This window comes from Epinephelus lanceolatus, chromosome 1 (genome assembly GCF_041903045.1).
Source record: "Epinephelus lanceolatus isolate andai-2023 chromosome 1, ASM4190304v1, whole genome shotgun sequence".
Lineage (NCBI taxonomy): Eukaryota > Metazoa > Chordata > Actinopteri > Perciformes > Serranidae > Epinephelus > Epinephelus lanceolatus.
The window spans coordinates 2,232,677-2,252,603 of NC_135734.1; the positions used below are offsets into that span (position 1 = coordinate 2,232,677).

Below are 19,927 nucleotides of genomic sequence, written 5' to 3' on the forward strand. Positions count from 1 at the left end.
TACAAGTTTAAATTGGTTAAGTGTTTAATAATAAAAAGCTAAAAGTTTAAAATAGTTAAAAGTTCAATTGTAAATAGTTTTTTTTGTATTTTATAATTTTTTTGTAACATTCTGTAGAGTATATAAAACTATATAAATAATAAACATTTGATATAATGTATGTTTTTTTACATTAGTAATTCATTTTACACATAATTTTACATTATTGTTAGTAATAAATTCATTTAAGCAACAAAAATCTGAGGAGCCACTTGGTAATTGAAATAGCCGTCTCTTTGAGGCAAGCCAAAAGAACCGGCTCTCTAAAAAGAGCTGTAATTCCCATCACTATTGAAAACAGACAATGAATGTAACAGGCTGAAGTTGACATGGCGTCCCAGAACGTCAACAACCAACACACCCTGGGGACCTTGCCGGTCATATGTCAATGTGGAAAGTCCATGACCAAACGTTGATAAGTGACAAGGTTGTCGTGAAAATGTGATGAAACAAAAGCCTCTATACCAATGGTTCAATACTTTTTCCCCAGTGTTATTCCACTTTACAGCACCTAACTTTTTTATGGCTTGAAATGTTGTGATTTTTTTTATCAGTGTAGTTTTATTGAGTAAATATCACAGACTGGTGCAAATTTCATGTGAACAGCTGCATTGGAAATATGTTTAATGAAAAGAAAGTTGATGTGTTGAATAGTTATTAGGTGTATTTCCATTACTCCTAGAAATGCGCAAAACCTAAATATCGCAATAAGAAACTGGTAATGGAAACACCCATATTTCAAAAAACCTCTCAAATATCGCTAAAACATTTTTACGCTCTCATGAGGTGGTTTTTCAGACGTGTCGATATAGAATTGTGTCGCAAAAGCATGATGGAAACACTTTTTTCGCATTTACAGGGCACCTAAACACCGGACATGACGTAGGGGGATTCAACATGACCTGAGACAAGATGGTGCGGTATGTGTGGACCGAGGAGGAAACTGAAATTTTCCTAACTCTAATTCGAGATAAAAACATTACAGCTATATTAGATAGCAAACAACAGCGAAATGCGGGTTGTTACAAGGAACTAGAAAGGGAAATGAGAGTGAAGGGGTTTGAAAAGCCGTGGCACATACTCCACAGCAAGTGGAAAACCCTCAAGCAACGCTACCTGGCTGAAAAACGCACGTTGTGCAAAAGTGGAGCCGGTGGGAAGGCTAAAATAAAGTTCAAATCCTACGATTCCATGGACAGCATTTTGGGCCATGGACCCATCATGCAAGCGATGTCGTCAGTTATCAATAGCATCGGTACGTCTCAATTGTTTTGCTTTTATATGGCCTGACGAAGTTAGCAAACGTGCTAACGTAAACATGCATGCTAACACTATGTCTACGTTACTTGTGGTTATGTTATCCCTATAACCACGTAGAATATTAACTTGTGTTTTTATTTCATAATAATAGGGAAACCTCATCACAATCTAGTTAACGTTACCATCGGTTGTTGGCCTTATTTGGATGATGATGTAATGTTAGCGCTATAAAATAACTTACGCATTCATTATGTATGATTAACGTTAGATGCTGAGGCAGACGACGGGGAACTGATTCCGGAGACTTCCACGGATTCGGAGGGTAAGTCAAGAATTTGCTGTCTTCTAAAGTCACATAATATTGTTTGGCTGGGTGGTGAAATTAGTGTTGGATCAGAAATGAAATCAGACTAAAACTAAATGTGGGTGCTTACCGTTGTACCTACTTGTTTACATGTTGGTAGACACAGAACAATTTGCAGTGCATTTGTCTGTCTTTCTGTTTGTCTGTGCAAAAGTTTCAGGTACCTCTAATTGTGAAAATTGATTAAATGAAGATGCTTTCAAAAATAATTAAATGAAAAGTTTTGAAATATCACAACATTTACCAAGAGTAGTCTACTGACACTAATGCAGGAAAATATTGAATAAACAACAAGACAATTTATATAAAAACCCTTGGTGTCTTTTGACTTTTGTTCAGTACTGTGTGTGTGTGTGTGTGTGTGTGTGTGTGTGTGTGTGTATATATATACAGTACAGGCCAAAAGTTTGGACACACCTTCTCATTCAATGCGTTTTCTTTATTTTCATGACTATTTACATTGTAGATTCTCACTGAAGGCATCAAAACTATGAATGAACACATGTGGAGTTATGTACTTAACAATAAAAGGTGAAATAACTGAAAACATGTTTTATATTCTAGTTTCTTCAAAATAGCCACCCTTTGCTCTGATTACTGCTTTGCACACTCTTGGCATTCTCTCCATGAGCTTCAAGAGGTAGTCACCTGAAATGGTTTTCCAACAGTCTTGAAGGAGTTCCCAGAGGTGTTTAGCACTTGTTGGCCCCTTTGCCTTCACTCTGCGGTCCAGCTCACCCCAAACCATCTTGATTGGGTTCAGGTCCGGTGACTGTGGAGGCCAGGTCATCTGCCGCAGCACTCCATCACTCTCCTTCTTGGTCAAATAGCCCTTACACAGCCTGGAGGTGTGTTTGGGGTCATTGTCCTGTTGAAAAATAAATGATCGTCCAACTAAACGCAAACCAGATGGGATGGCATGTCGCTGCAGGATGCTGTGGTAGCCATGCTGGTTCAGTGTGCCTTCAATTTTGAATAAATCCCCAACAGTGTCACCAGCAAAACACCCCCACACCATCACACCTCCTCCTCCATGCTTCACAGTGGGAACCAGGCATGTGGAATCCATCCGTTCACCTTTTCTGCGTCTCACAAAGACACGGCGGTTGGAACCAAAGATCTCAAATTTGGACTCATCAGACCAAAGCACAGATTTCCACTGGTCTAATGTCCATTCCTTGTGTTTCTTGGCCCAAACAAATCTCTTCTGCTTGTTGCCTCTCCTTAGCAGTGGTTTCCTAGCAGCTATTTGACCATGAAGGCGTGATTCGCGCAGTTTCCTCTTAACAGTTGTTCTAGAGATGGGTCTGCTGCTAGAACTCTGTGTGGCATTCGTCTGGTCTCTGATCTGAGCTGCTGTTAACTTGCGATTTCTGAGGCTGGTGACTCGGATGAACTTATCCTCAGAAGCAGAGGTGACTCTTGGTCTTCCTTTCCTGGGTCGGTCCTCATGTGTGCCAGTTTCGTTGTAGCGCTTGATGGTTTTTGCGACTCCATTTGGGGACACATTTAAAGTTTTTGCAATTTTCCGGACTGACTGACCTTCATTTCTTAAAGTAATGATGGCCACTCGTTTTTCTTTAGTTAGCTGATTGGTTCTTGCCATAATATGAATTTTAACAGTTGTCCAATAGGGCTGTCGGCTGTGTATTAACCTGACTTCTGCACAACACAACTGATGGTCCCAACCCCATTGATAAAGCAAGAAATTCCACTAATTAACCCTGATAAGGCACACCTGTGAAGTGGAAACCATTTCAGGTGACTACCTCTTGAAGCTCATCGAGAGAATGCCAAGAGTGTGCAAAGCAGTAATCAGAGCAAAGGGTGGCTATTTTGAAGAAACTAGAATATAAAACATGTTTTCAGTTATTTGACCTTTTTTTGTTAAGTACATAACTCCACATGTGTTCATTCATAGTTTTGATGCCTCCAGTGAGAATCTACAATGTAAATAGTCATGAAAATAAAGAAAACGCATTGAATGAGAAGGTGTGTCCAAACTTTTGGCCTGTACTGTATGTATATATATGTATATATATATTTATTATCATAATATATATTATACCTTCTTCTTGTTACTATACTCATTTGATGTCTTGCCCATGTCGCCCCACGCCTCTGATGAGACACCTGATGTGCCAGAAGAGGAAAAGTCATCTCAAGCTCAACCCCCACCTACACCTCAAGAGGCATGGAGACGTCCAAAGAAGCGTAGAGCCTTAACTTCATCTGTGCACATGAGCATGATAAGGGAGCAAGCAAAACAAGATCAGGCCGCCCTAACCACGATTTCTGATGTGCTGAAACAAGCGGTGCACTGTTTTGAGAGGGCTACAGAGGCAGCAGAGCGCCATGCTCGTGCTCTAGAAGTGATGTCTGGAGCTCGGCTCCCTATCCCCCAGCAACCACCTCCAGCACACAATCCCTACCTCCAAGAGCAGCAGTCTTTCATGCATCACAACCAACCAACTACATCATATCAGCCTCCTCCTACTTCCTACCATCACTACCAGCAGCAGCCTCCTTCCCCCAACCATTCCCACTCTTACAAAACATACCATAGTTTGTAGGTCATATGCAAACAAACCAACATATGTTGCCATGTTCGTCACTAATATTATTTCTCTGCAGGTTGGCAGTTAATTGCACTAAGTTTAAGAATGTTTATTGAGATTGTCTTTTAAGGTCACATTATGCTGAAACTGTTGCAAAAGTATTGTTTTTTTGTGTAATGGCAGCTTAAGGATGGAGCCATACCTCTTTACTTTGAAAAGGTACGTTTATATAACACAATGTTTTATTTTGTGTTAAAAGTTTTGTGTTACAGCAGCCTATACATTGGGCTATTTAAGCAGGCAACAAAGCAAAATATTGTGCAAAGAAGTTGTATGAAACAACCACAGATTTCAGATTTTTTTTTAAAAAAGTTTAAACTGTTTGCAAAGTGTTCATTTCTTGTTATTCGTGTAATGGCAGTTTAAAGATCTAGCCATACATGTTGTCTTTGAAAAGGCACTTTAATATAGCACAGACGATGTTTTATTTTGTGTTGCAGCAGCCTATACATTGGGCTATTTTTCTAAGCAGGCAACAAAGCAAAAATATTGTTTAAAGATTAAAAATAAGTTGCAAATGTTGCTGTAGTCATTTTGTGTAATAATGGCTGCTAATGGCTGCTCATACATGGAGCCATATTTGTTTGTTTTTTTCTCAGAAAGTGCACTTTTATATGACACATTTTGTGTTAAACAAAGTTGTGTGAAACACACATTAAACTTGAAGTAAACCATTGCTATGTTTCCTTGTGTTGCTGTAATAACTATGTACACTCATGCAAGTAGGGTAAAGCCAAACTTAACTTTGCTTCTGATCAGAGTCATTTTAGATTGTTTGCTTGTGTGGGGAAACTACTGAGCTGTGACCAAATGTTGGGCAAGAGCTTCTCTGATCAGAAGTGCTCCTGGGTCTGGTTGGTCCTGATGATGTCCCTGGGGCTGTTGACCAAGGGGCACTGCAGGAGGTGGTAGCTGCTGTCTTTTCTCCTCACATATATTGTGGAGAACACAACACGTGGCCACCACCACCGGCATGAAGTTGTAGTCTATATCAGACTGCTTAGACAGGACATGCCATCTTGCCTTCAGGTGTCCAAAGGCATGCTCAACTTTCACACGGATGGCACTTAAGTGTTCATTGAAAGTCTCTTGTGTGGCTGTCAAATTGGGACCAGAGAAGCCCTTCATGATCCAGGGTAGTAATGGGTATGCAGGGTCACCAGCGAGGAGTAGTGGCGCTTGGACTCCTTCTACATCCTTCACTGCTTGGGGGTGTTTAGCTGGATATCTGACAACGGCACAAATACGTTAGTTGTGTGGGACACTTGAACTCAATCACACTCAATATAGGCCAAAATAACTGAAGTAACTTTTCACATTACAAGCAAAAAGCACACCAAGGTTTAAAAAGCTGCCACTGGAGCAAGTGATTATTTTAACAAGATAATTATGCATATTTTCATTTGTTCCATTGCCTTTTTTCTTTTACATATTACAAGCAAAAAATACTCTATACCTCACTGAAATGTTACAAGTCAGATGATTTTGACTTATTAAGCATGAGATATTTGACTACAAATTAGACAAATATACCAGGTGAGATTTTTAGTTTTACCTAAACAGATGTGATGTGGCAAACACAGCAGCATCATGAGCACATCCAGGGGTTCCCACACAGATGTCCCTGATCATTAATCGATCATCGACTACAGCCTGCAGGACAACTGATGTCCAACCCTTCCTGTTCACATAATCGCGATAGCCATCACTTGGGGCACGAACAGGTATGTGAGACCCGTCGATAGCACCATAGATCTGGGGTATTTTATGTGCCTCGTAATTGCGCTGTGCAATCGCCAGGGCCTCGTCCGCGTCTGGCAAACTGATTTTTGTCTTCATCAGCTTGCTGCATATGGCTTCGCAAACCCCATACACACATCTGTGCACGGTATTTTTGCTAACACCAAAAGTTTCGCCTATTACCCTGTACTCAGAGCAGGTTGCCAATTTATAAAGTGCAATAGCCACTCGCTTCCGAGTCGGAACAGCTTCCCGGGGGCATGACACGTCTAGTGCCACAAGAGGTTCAATCTGATCGCAGAGCTCATTAAACGTATCCCGGGTCATCCTGAAATTCTGAATCCACAATTCGTCTGTGAATTCCTCGTTCACAATTCTCTCCCAAAAATCCCTTATTCGTGGCCGCTGCCATACGTAAGGATTTTGCCTTTGAGCGATCACCCGCTGCCTTCGTCTTCTATTGACAATCACAGCAACAGCAGTGGCTGCAATTGTAATCACAGCTCCAAAACCATGGAAACGCAAAGCGTCCATCTTCCTCAAAGTGGAGTCTCGCGGGACGAGACTTTACGAGAATTACGGCTCATGACGCAAAACACCCTTTAATGGAAACACCTACAAGTAGCAAATGTACTTTGTCGAAATTTTAGAAATATCGCTTTTATTTTGCGAAAAACTGCAATGGAAACACAGCTATTGTCTCCACTGTAAAATATCGGCACTTACCTGATGTTCCTCTGTAATACTGTAATTTACCTGTGAATTTGTGACATGTTGTTGCCAGTTTCTGTAGTGGAAAGATTTGAACTGGGAAGAGCACTATGCTAATAATTTAGATAACAAAGAGTTATTCTCATCTGCCTCCTCTTGTCTTGTGCTTTCTCCCCGTTCACATCGTTCTCCATAGCCTTTGTTGTCATATCACAATACACTCAGCCTGATACATTCTGATTCATCTCCTCCCCCTCCCCCCTCTGCTCCCTACCTCGCACTGAGCTCTATGTGCTGATTCAGCCTATTGTGATAATGCATATATGAGAGTTCCCGGCCCTGATTTGAAGGCATTAAAATGCTGTGGGCAGTGGACAAGAGTAATCTCTCTTTCTGCCAGTGCAACATTCAGCTCAGTGGGAGTTAGCGTGCTGACAGACCCCCTCTCTGCTATACAACAGCAGCACGCCATCGTCTGTGCCTCACTTGCTGTCTGGTTTTGAATGAAAACATACAACTCTAATGTCTTGAACTTAATGAAATGTGCATTATGAACTGCTTTAATGTGCTTCTCTTTGTTTTTATGTTGCAGGCGACATGCCTCATTTCCCGTAGATGTCTCAGAGATCCCTCGAAGCCTTATTGCCCCTCCATGTAGAAGTTACCCCTGTCGCAAATGGAAATCTGCATCTTTTGGGTAATTGAAAGGTTTTTATTGAAGTCACCTTTTCTTCGTCAGACCACAACTGTCCTAACTGTCTCCTTGATGCTAGTTTACAGTATCAGTCTGTTTATCAGTCTGATAAATCATCTAAATTCTGACCCTGCCATTCCCCATGCTGCTGTTGAGTGTTTCTTTGTTTGTCAGTCTTCCTTTTCCTCATAAAAACTTCCACCGTCTACTGTGTACAAGCTGGTAGGTGGCCTCCTCAGCCTCTAAATCCACTCACATAGAAAATGAACAACTCTCATTACAGCCACAGAAATTAAGTAGAAGCAGAGTAGGGGAATTGACTACTTTCTGGGATAGAGCTGGCAGAATAGACCCCTGTGATGACATATCTCTTCCTGCAAATTCCCTCTATCTTTTAGGATGACTTAATGAGTGGTGAAAGAGTTGAAGGATATCTAAAAGGAGTGACAAGCCTTGCTGCACTGCTACAACTGTGTAGATTATTGCAAGCATGGTGTTTGTATAAAGCATCTTGCAGCTCATACAGTACAGTGATGCCCTGCCTGGCTGTCCATGTCCTTTCTGTGGGTGCTTTTCCTTGGAGTTCATTACATCTGCTCAGTGAGGCCCTGAGAGTTCCTTAGCATATGAGGAGAGATGAAAACCCTGAGAGCATTGAGCAGTGGGACACAGGCTTCAAAGGCTTCATAGCAATTTCAAAGGGGTTTTTATTCTCGATGCCGTACCCACTGTAGATCTCGCTCTATACATTTTGCCAGGGGAAGAGGGAGGTGGTGAAAGCCCTAATGAGTGGTGTTTGTTCACGATGTTTATTGATTCTAATTAGCTGCAGAGATGAAGAGAGTATAAAGAATGAGTGCTAAAGACTTGTGATTACAGTGAGGTCTTGAGCTGTCCCACTCTATTTGCAAGTATTTGCCAAAGAACATGAAGAAGAAGCGCACATCAATTACAATTGCCCAGGGAGCTGTGTTCAGCATGACGTTTAGGTCAGGCTGGAATTTACAATAGGAGGTAGGTGTGTAGATTGGATAATGGATAGTGAATGCAATTATGTTAAACCCCTGAGGGGCACAAAGGAAGTGACACACTGCTTCAGGTAAAATCACACTGTGACGCAATACGCCACTGTACAGTGAAGCAGCTTCAGAGACAGATTATTGGGCTTTTAAATTTGGCAGTTATAAGATTAAATGTGTCAGCAGCAGAAAAAGGGAACGGCAAGAGACTAGAAAATGCATTTCCTGCAGAAAAATGTGAATACTGACAGCTGTTTAGGTAGGTCTTACAGTAATTAGTAGTATCATTAGAATGTGTGTGTGTGTATCTCATGTGCGGGTAGTGGGGCGTGTATAAGGTATTGCCAGCGCAGTATCAAATTAGAGTGGTTCTTGACACTTGTTCAAGGCCATGAAAGGGCAGAACCCCACTAACTTTGTGCTGGTTTACCATTACTATTTGTTGTCTTATGTTGCAGCTGAAATTGTTGTGAGCTGAAATGAACCAGACACATGAAACTTAATTCCAATAAATGGAAATGATGTGCAAATGCTTCCCAAGAAATATGGCTCTTACTTGCCATGTGGTGGTGCTGTAAATAACACTCAAAAACACAATTGTGGAAGCTTACACCCCTCATACAAAAGGTCTGACTGACTCGAAATCTGGCACACATATCCAGCTGGAACAAGCTAGATATATTAAACATGGCACCATAAATTAAAATGGTGTCCTAATGCTTTAAATCAAGATAATCCCGATCGGCCTGATGGTAGCGCTATGATTAACAGCTGAGAAAGTGAAAATTTTGACAAGCCATGCCCCTCGCACCATGAGTCTGACTGAATTTAAGTTTAACACACACCTACAACTCAGTGTGCTCTACAAAAGAACCTCTTGGACAATTAAGGCCACTGTGGTGGTTTCTTTGCTATGCTATTTTTATAATGTGAGAATCAGTGATATGAATACTTCTTTAAGGGAAATTTCGGTTTATTTCAACCTGTCACCTATCGTCCTAAATTTGTTTCAAGTGACTAGTGACATAAAAATAAAAGTTAGTCGTTAGCCTAGATACAGCCGGGGCGCATAGTAGCATCAGACCTGTTAAAACGTAAGTGAACGGGCATACTTCAAGTGCAAAGTTAGTCCACTAAGCAAGCTTTTTTTCCTCAAAGACCGCCTCATATCGTTAGGATAAATGTCAGAGAACATATAGAAAATGACATGTAAATGTGTTGTCTTACCTTACCGGTGTGGTGCCATGTTTGTTTACATTTAGCTCTGCTTTCTAAAGCGTGGCCGAAATATGGCGAGCTCTAGATAAAGCCCAGCTTGATACTACTCCAGGTGGAGGTGTCTCGTCCTCGGTCACATCCAGACCTTGAAAATAAGGCTGCAACCGGTCCCATTCCTTGCAACAGAGGCATTCCTCTTCTGTGGGCACTGGGGCACAGCATTCACAGGTACACCACCAACCTCCAGACCTACGTAGCCTTGCAGCAGCCATTCCTCCTCTCTCGTCCTCTACCTGTTGCGCCTCTCTCTCTCTCCTCCTCTGTTCTTCAATTTCACGAAGCTCTTCGTCAGTGTATTCTGGCTCAAATAAATAAGGGCAGCCATCAAACTCTGCAAAATCAGTTTAGTGGACTAAATTTGCACTTTAAGTATGCCCGTTCACTTACTTTTAACAGGTCTGATGCTACTATGCGCCCCGGCTGTATCTAGGCTAACGGCTAACATGCTAACTATTATTTTTATGTCACACATAAAAAATAATCATCAAATCAGGAAATCATTGGCCACAAAGTTTTGCAATCACAAAAAAATGTCGAGCATGTTAGCCAGCCAATGGCTTATATCTTTCCATTACTTGTTACAAGTCCTCGGGCAATCCTTTCCATTGAAATCTCCTCCCAGAAATGTTCTACATCCATCTCTCCATTGAAGCCCTCAGGAGGTTGTGCAACATCACTTACTACAGACACAAAGTAAAAACAACACAAAAAGTAAATTCTGAGAATAATCAAGTCAGGATTTATCAAAATCATTAATCTAAGAAAAAAACTGTCTCACCTGACAAGTGGAAGGCTCCCTTCTTATGGATGTCCATGATAAAAAAATGGTGGATAATCACCACGCAGAAGAGAGCACAAGAGATCTGGTATTGGTGTTCTGTCAGTGCTTCAAAGTGGAGATATCCATGTAGAACAATGTCAGGAGAGGGGAACTTCAACCCTAATGACAGTTCCAAATACTCTACCACTCTGCTCACAGCTGTATGGACCTAGGGGAGGAAAAAAAAGAAACAAATGTACTGTAAAAATTGAGCTATGCATTTTATCTGATGAAAGTATTAATTTCAACCTTTTAATTTAGTTAAGATTAGAAAGTACCTGTAGCATGTTCCTTATCGACAGACATAAAGGGAGATCGAGGAGTGTTCTGTCGTTAAAGTTGTGTAGACCATCTTTCCGCTCTTGATAACAGTAAAAAGTTCCACACTGATAGCAGTGTTTACAGTAGGTACAGACATCTGGAAATTAAAAAAAAAAACAAAAAAAAAAACAAACATTCATGAGTCAGTGTTGCTTATGATAAATTCAGTGATTATTCAAAGCAGAGCAAATACCCATAAGTTGGCAAAATTTGCCTACCATGAATGATGCCCGTGTTTGTGATGATTTTGGCCTTATTTGTGATGAGAAGTGGGTCACTCAGGGGAACATGGCCTGGGCAAAGCTGGCACGTCATCTCTACTGGAGTGAGATGCCTTGGATATTGTTTTTCGGTTGATGGAAGCCGTAAATTGTCAGGTAGGACAGCAGGTATCTTTTTGTAATGTAGAATGTATTCGACCATCTTTTTCAATTTTTGGACATCCCTTGGAGGATACAGCATGCCACCACCTACATCAACCTCATCTTTGCAGTCTTGTTTCCCTGGTGATGTTGCTGTACTTGGGAAATCCACCTCCTCAATGCTCTGGACTTTCCTAAAGAATTCGGGTTGCGTCTGAAATAAATGCCATTTGGCTATGTAGGTGTGAGGGCATGATCTTTGGTCCTTGCAGTGCCATGAATTATTTTTTGTGCTGTAGGACACCATGACTCTTCCCAGTCGACTGTAGTAGGAGATGGTGGGTTTGTAAACAGATATGTATTTGCAGTGAGGGTTTCCAATTTTGACCAACACTGAAAGGGGAATCTGTTTACTTTTGGCTTGGTTTTGCCGATTGAGGCAGATCTTTGTCTTATCTTCACCAAACCATTTGCGTTTCACCATCTCATCGAGGGTCTCTTGGAGAAGCATCTCAGAGGATGGCACTCTGCTGACTCACAACATACATGTTGATTTTCACCCCACATTTTGGTCTGAACATGCAGAGGAGTGCTGGCACCATGAAAAGATTTTTGGACATTATAGATTCCATTTTGAGGATCTATACAAATACTCTCCAAATGTGAGATTTCCATTATGTCCTTTTGTTTGCTTTCATGTGCCTTTTTAAAAAAAAATTGTTCATAATGGCTTGACATACAGGACATTTTTTCTGCTGCACTGATGTCACACGAACTCTTTGCATCTGTCCAACTCTAATGGCTGGCATGGTCCCTGCCACAGGGGTGGAAGATGAGGGTGATGGAGCTGGCACAGGGGTGGAAGGTGAGGGTGAGGGTGATGGAGCTGGCACAGGGGTGGAAGGTGAGGGTGAGGGTGATGGAGTTGGCACAGGGATGGAAGGTGATGGTGAGGGTGATGGAGCTGGCACAGGGGTGGAAGGTGAGGGTGATGGAGCTGGCAAAGGGGTGGAAGGTGAGGGTGAGGGTGATGGAGCTGGCACAGGGGTGGAAGGTGATGGTGAGGGTGATGGAGCTGGCACAGGGGTGGAAGGTGATGGTGAGGGTGATAGAGCTGGCACGGGGTGGAAGGTGAGGGTGTGGGTGATGGAGCTGCCACAGGGGTACCAGGCGATGGAATAGCCAGCTGTCTCTTTTTGCATATTGCCAGGTGTTTAACAAAATCTGCTTTTCTCACAAGCATTGACTGGCAGTTGATGCAGTGATAATGAAGTTAGGGCCGAACAGAAAATTCCCACAGTCTGAATTAAGTTTGTTATTCAATAGAAATCAGAGAGGGACTAATTTAAATTTATTGCTCAAATTAATTCTCTTGTCACATTCTGACTGCTTGTAATGAGGGCTACTCCTTAAACTATTATCGTCCACTATCAACAGCTAACCTACAGCAGACTATGAGTTACATGAACTTCTTTTTTAAAATACATAGTTAAGTTTTCGGTCACCAGTGTTGCTATCGGAGGCAGGCAGTTAACTCTTATCTGTACTGGTAGAAAAATATCAGTATTGTGCATATCTGGTATCAATGCATAGACAGACACAAGGTTTATTATACAACTTTATTAGCATTTTCTGAGAGACATTTCCAAATCTTACCTTCATGGACAACTGCACGACTGAAGTGGCTGTCAAGATGTGCCTGTACTTTGCTCAGTTTTGTTGGTTGATAAACACTTGTGCTGCAGAACGGACAATGAAATTTATTGCAGTATGTGCTACATCTTTCAATATTTGTCAGTGTTTGCCCACTCTGAATTGAAATATGCACCCTATAAAAGAGACAACATAGTTAGTCAAATCCAAAATTAACCCTTTAAAACTATTTCACAAACCAGCAGATTGTAGTAGCTTCTGTACCGAGGGGCACTACAGTATTGCGAAAACGTCCTCAATCAAAGTATATCCTAGTAAAACACTGTCAGTATGGGGTTAATGTGTCTGCAAAAACCTATATAATTAAACCAAATTGTGATATTTCTCTAAGTAACAGAATAGACCCACTGGCTTTCAAAAACACACGTTGGCATCCATGTAAGCTAGCATGCTAACAAGCTAACGCCGTTGCAGCAAACTATCGTAAAAGTATCATACTCAGCGGACTTTACGATGGGTAAATTTATCGATTTACTTAACGTTAATGCATAATGAAGCCACCCCACGGTAACTCACGTTCCGTCGTCTTGTCCTCTCTTGTTATGGCGTCTTGTCCTCTCTACTCCTTCTAACCATAGGTACTCACTTCTCCTCATGTCATCCTCTCTAGTCCTTCTAACCGTGGGTGGCGCTGGGACGAAAATTGAAGGGTCCTAAAACTGCGGTCCTGAAACTGCAGCCTCCACGTCAGCAGCTTTACCCTACTCGAATGTATGACAGGGAGGTCACGTTTGAAAACTGGTGATAAACAGCTGTTGTTTAAACATCATAGTCATGATGTTAAACGAATCCTAGTGCACGTTTATTGCAATGTAAATTCTTATTTTAATGTAAATTCAATAGTGCATATTTGACCATTTCTTATATGAAATTTTAGGGAAAGTTCAGCCTCCCTTGTTGTCTCACCGCAATCGCCCCTGGCACCCAGGGTACCTTGCATGTCATATCTTGATGTGGAAAGTCCACGACCAAATGTCGATATGTGACAAGGTCCAAGTGACAATGTGTTGCTATAGCTGACCCACACTGTGCTCTGCTCTTCCACACCAGAGAACCAAGTGGTCAGTTTCTAATTGCATTCTTATTTCTTTATATGCAGCTAATTATTTATTACAGATTATAATCATATAACAAATATAGGTTTTCAGCTAGCCTACATGCTAATAACATTTGTGGTATTCTTTCACATAGAGACTCCATTTGAACATCCGATAGACTTCAAATTGGCTACAGATCATCCTGAGAACATGCTGACTTGGAAAGAGTATGTATTGCTTGGAGCTTTCAGGCACAGAGTGGGGAACGTCTTGCACTACGGCAGATGAGGGTCACGGTGGGTGGTGAGGGTCACGGTGGCTGGTTTGGGGCGGAACAGGTTAGAACCCGCAGATTGCCGCTCGCGGCTATATTTATTATTATTATTATTATTATTATTAGGGTTCTAACCCCGAAGGGGTAGAACCCTTCTAAGATTGTACCGGTTTATTATTATTGTTAGGATTGTACCAAGATTGTACCGGTTTATTATTATTATTATTATTATTATTATTATTATTAGGGTTCTAACCCCGAAGGGGTAGAACCCTTCTAAGATTGTACCGGTTTATTATTAGGGTTCTAACCCCGAAGGGATAGAACCCTTCTAAGATTGTACCGGTTTATTATTATTATTATTAGGGTTCTAACCCCGAAGGGGTAGAGCCCTTCTAAGATTGTACCGGTTTATTATTATTAGGGTTCTAACCCCGAAGGGGTAGAACCCTTCTAAAATTCTACCGGTTTATTATTATTATTATTATTATTTTTTGTTGTCTGCCGCTTGAGCTCAAATTCCCGTGAGCTGGAATGAGCCAGAAACCTGAAACTTGGCCCAATGATTGGAAATGATGTGCATCAACTTTTATTAAAATATGAGCCCAGTCGGCCACATGGTGGCACTGTAATTAAGGCTTAAAAATGACTTTTTTGGGAGGCCACGCCCCTCACACCAGTCTGATTGACTTGAAATTTGACACACAGGTCCAGCTCAATGTGCTCTACAAAAAAGCCTCTGGGACCAATAAGCTCCGCCTGACTAGATTTTTTGCTAATTTGCATAATTTGAAAAACAGTAAAGTGACAAAAACTTTTACAATTTTGACTCCATCAACACCAAATTTGGTACACGGCTTTGGGGGATGACAAGACACATTTCTATTATAAATGAGCCAGATTGGTCAAAAAACATGGCCGCCACGGACCAATGAATCTTTGCTGTGGGCGGAGCTTAGAATTGATTGGCCATAACTCCCACACCCTTTGACCTATCATCACCAAACTTGGTGGGTAGGTCCACAATGAGACTTGGAAGCTGCCTGCCAAAGCATTTTGAGCTCAGCCTATAGAAGGCGCTATAAATGCCACACATCTGTATCTCAAAGACCATTGGATGGAATTTCACCAAATTTGGTATGCATGCTCTAGGGGTGGCTATTAACTAATATCTTGAGTGCCATGTTGATAGGTGAAAGTGGGCGTGGCCTATTCGTCATTAACCGTCATAATTTGCGTTTTATTAATTTATGACCAGCTGGAAGGACCTAGGGACATGAAACGTGGTACATGGACTATAAATGACATCCAAATACTGCTCAAAAAATTTGGTCCCAATCGGCCTTATGGGGGCGCTATAACATAGAGTGTAAAGCTTGAAAGGCTCTGCCCGCCGCACCACAAGTGCTATTGACTTGAAATTTTACACACACATCCTCCTGATAGTCCTCTACAAAAAAGCCTCTTGCACCATGAATGCCGCCCTTACAGAAGTTTTGCTAATTTTAATAATGTTAAAAACAGTAAAATGAATAAGCTTTTGAAATATTTGTGCTATCAACACCAAACTTGGTATGAGGCATCGGGGGACCGAGACACTCATTTCTATTATAAATGAGCAAGATCGGACGAAAAACACGGCTGCCGTCAAGCAAAGTGTCCTTGGAAAGGGCTGGGCTTAGCTAATATCGGCTGTAAAATGTGAACCGTTTTTCCGATCATCAGAAAACTGGGTAAATATCATCAGAAGGAGACCAAGATGACACCCAAAAAAAGATTTTGAGATTGGCACATAGGGGGCGCCACCGCCATTCCCAGATATTCCCGTTTTTTTCCCAAACCGTTTTCCCATTGAAAATGAATTACAGAATCATCAAAAATCACAAAATTTCAAACGGTAACTACCGATTCATACTTTCAGCTAGAAACTCCATTCAAACTGGAAAATATTCAGCAGTTCCTTGACTTTTTACATATGATTCAACTTTTCAATCCCATTCAAACTTTCCAAAATATTCAGCGTTTTCTGAAACTTGGTTATAATGGAAGTCAATGAGAAAATCCTTCAAACTCACTCATCTTCACCCACACTTCACGAACTCATACATTCACGTAGAAACTCCATTCCAACTCTGAAATGTTGACATTGCCATTGACTTTCAGTGACTGATTCATATTTTCCATATCTCTTTTAGTTTTTCTACACCAGCTGTTTAAAAATCATGAAATTTTCAGCCCTTCTCAGAATTTATAATGGGTGTGTATTGCGTGGAATGTTGAGAGTTAGAGTGGGTGATGTCATCGCTAGAGTGCACAGCACCTCTGAAATCATCAAGAAATTTTCTCTTAAACTCGCTGGTGCGGCCACATCGTTCACTCTACATACACAAATTGTACACCAAATTGTAGGAAAAGCCGTTCCGGTCGCAGAGGTGCGACCGCTGAAGAAAATGGATTTAGGGTTTTGGCTGCAGGTGGTCTAAAAGGACAACAAGTCCAACCAACTGCCCCATTCACTCCCATGTTAAGTGAGAGCCCAAATTTCTGGAAGAAAGCAGACCATTCCACTTATGTCCATCATGGCTCTGGCCTCATTTTTCACACCACAGAAATAAAATTTACACCTTTGTGATCCGCATCCTGTCCTCTCGCTCACGGTGTGCTTTTTGTAGCTGTAGCACTTACGGTTTTTCATTAAACAGTTGGAGTTTGAGAGGAACTTTTGGCTCAGTTTCTGCCTTTTCTTGGTGTATTTAAATTTGACTGTGCCATTGCCAACTGGTGATTGGCTGAATCAACTCCAGCCGTTCGGCCAATCGTCTGTGTGTCACAGCACAGTCAAATTTGAATATTTCAGCAACCTGACTTCTTTGCAGTTAAAGCCTCATCATACAGAGGTAATTACATATGTGTCAGTCTGCCTGTCTGGGTCTGTCTGTCTCTGTCTTTCTGTGTCCATCTTGGACATTTTAGACTGCAGTCTTTTTTAGCTGTTAAGTTAAGCTGTTTTTTCTATCTGTAAGTGGACATACACACAGACAGACAAACAGACTCACACATACACAAACGCACGACAGCACGTGAACATACACACATTCAGGCATGCACACACACACAGACACACAGTGATACATTTACTGCTATTAATAATTAGCATATTGCTATGGGGATACTAGTTGGCAGTGAGCATCAGGCACACTCAAAATTTCATGTGAAATTTTCTAGTTCATTCATTCACTCATTCATTCATTCATTCTTGAAAATGAAAATTTCATTCATGAAAATTTCAAATGCTCTGCAGAGATCAGATGAAGGCCACAGGATTTGTTTAAAGCCAATTTCCCAATTGCATATTTGAACCTAGCAACAGCTTTCTTTTTAATTTCACTCTCAGGTCCATGCCTTGATTTACCAGCGATAACCCAGTTTTTAAAAGCTTCTCTGGCTTGCTGGTGGAGTTCATCCACATACTCATTCCAGCCTGGCCTGAAGCTGCCCTTCTTTGCTTTTCTCTGAATGAGTGGTTTACTAGCCTCATTCAGACCCTGCACAATTCTGTCATATATTACACATACAGTGCCCTCCAAAAGTATTGGAACAGTGAGGCCAATTCCTTTATTTTTGTTGTAGACTGAAAATATTTGGGTTTGACATCAAAAGATGAATATGGGACAAGAGATCAACGTTTCAGCTTTTATTTCCAGGTATTTACATCTGGATCTGATACACAACTTAGAAGATAGCACCTTTTGTTTGAACCCACCCATTTTTCATGACAGCAAAAGTATTGGAACATGTGACTGACAGGTGTGTTTTGTTGCCCAGGTGTCTCCCAATTACATTGATTATTCAAACAATAAATAGCACTGGATGTCTGAGCTCAGTTTCAGATTGGGTACGATAGGTTTTGCCTGTGCAGACTGCATTTAGAGGTGGAACCAACATGAAAACCAGAGAGCTGTCTATGGGTGAAAAAGAAGCAATTGTGAATCTGAGAGAAGATGGACAATCAATCAGAGCCATTGCACAAACATTGGCCATAGCCAGTACAACCATTTGGAATGTCCTGAAGAAGAAAAACACCACTGGTGTACTAAGCAACAGACGTCGAACAGGTACACCAAGGAAAACATCAGCAGTTGATGACAGAAACATTGTGAGAGCTGTAAAGAAAGACCCTAAAACAACTGTTAGTGACATCAGCAACAACCTCCAGAGGGCAGGAGTGAAGGTATCACAATCTACTGTTCGCAGAAGACTTCATGAACAAAAGTACAGAGGCTACACCAGAAGATGCAAACCACTCATTAGCAAGAAGAATAGGAATAGGAGGCTGGAATTTGCCAAAAGGTACAGAGATGAGCCTCAAAAATTCTGGGAAAAAGTTTTATGGACTGATGAGAAAAAGATTAACTTTTTCCAAAGTGATGGTAAGGCGAAAGTTTGGAGAAAGAAAGGATCTGCTCATGATCCCAAACATACAAGCTCATCTGTGAAACACGGTGGAGGTAATGTCATGGCTTGGGCTTGCATGGCTTCTTCTGGGATGGACTCTTTCATCTTCATTGATGATGTAACACATGATGGCAGCAGCAAAATGAACTCAGAAGTCTACAGAAACATTTTGTCTGCTAATTTAAAGAAAGATGCAACCAAACTGATTGGGAGATCCTTCATCATGCAGCAAGATAACGACCCAAAACACACTGCCAAAACAACAAAGGAGTTCATCAGGTGCAAGAAGTGGAAGGTTTTAGACTGGCCAAGTCAGTCTCCAGACTTAAACCCAATAGAGCATGCATTTTACCTGCTGAAGAGGAGACTGAAGGGAGTAACCCCCCAAAACAAACAACAACTGAAAGAGGCTGTGGTGAAAGCCTAGAAAAGCATCACAAAAGAAGAATGCAAAAGTTTGGTGATGTCAGTGGGTCACAGGCTTGATGCAGTTATTGAAAGCAAAGGATTTGCAACTAAATATTAAGTCTCATTCACTTTAATCTATTTAAAGTTTATATGTTCCAATACTTTTGCTCACCTAAAAATTTTGTGTTCCATTACAAATAATGCTATCTTCTAAGTTGTGTATCAGATCCAGATGTAAATACCTGGAAATAAAAGCTGAAATGTTGATCTCTTGTCTCATATTCATCTTTTGATGTCAAACCCAAATGTTTTCAGTCTACAACAAAAGTAAACGAATTGGACTGACTGTTCCAATACTTTTGGAGGGCACTGTAGCTCTTCTTTCTGATTTGGCATACCACAGTTGAAATTATCACACATTATAGCATCATATGGAATTTCAGTGTTACCTATGGTCTTCTCAGTCAAGTCATGATAATGTAGCAGGTCGTTCTCTGAGAGTTTAGCCCACTCAATTTTCCCACCATGATTAACCTGATTATCATCCGTGGTCATTGTAGGTAGGTTTTCTACATTGAGCATAATGGAGACAGGCATGTGGTCCATTGTTGCAAACCCATACAAAATCTCAACTTTATCCACACATTCATGGGCATCAGCTGTGCTTACACAATGATCTAGCCAGGATGTTGTATTCCAAGCCTCACTGACATATGTATAGCTATCTGTTGGCAAATGGATCTTACTTGTTAACAAGAGCTTATTATCATGACAAAATTCAACTAGGTATCGGCCAAACACAGACTTCCTATCA

The 19,927-nt window shown here is 41.1% G+C and overlaps 1 protein-coding gene across 1 annotated transcript in view; it reads left to right on the forward strand.

Annotated features, from left to right (window-relative positions):
• The window catches only part of LOC144463620 (uncharacterized), a 474,714-nt gene that overhangs the window by 341,748 nt on the left and 113,039 nt on the right, over window positions 1-19,927 (forward strand). The window contains exon 2 of the mRNA XM_078168396.1: window positions 7,325-7,429. Coding sequence (XP_078024522.1) covers window positions 7,325-7,429 — 105 coding nt within the window. The remainder of the gene's footprint in view (window positions 1-7,324; window positions 7,430-19,927) is intronic.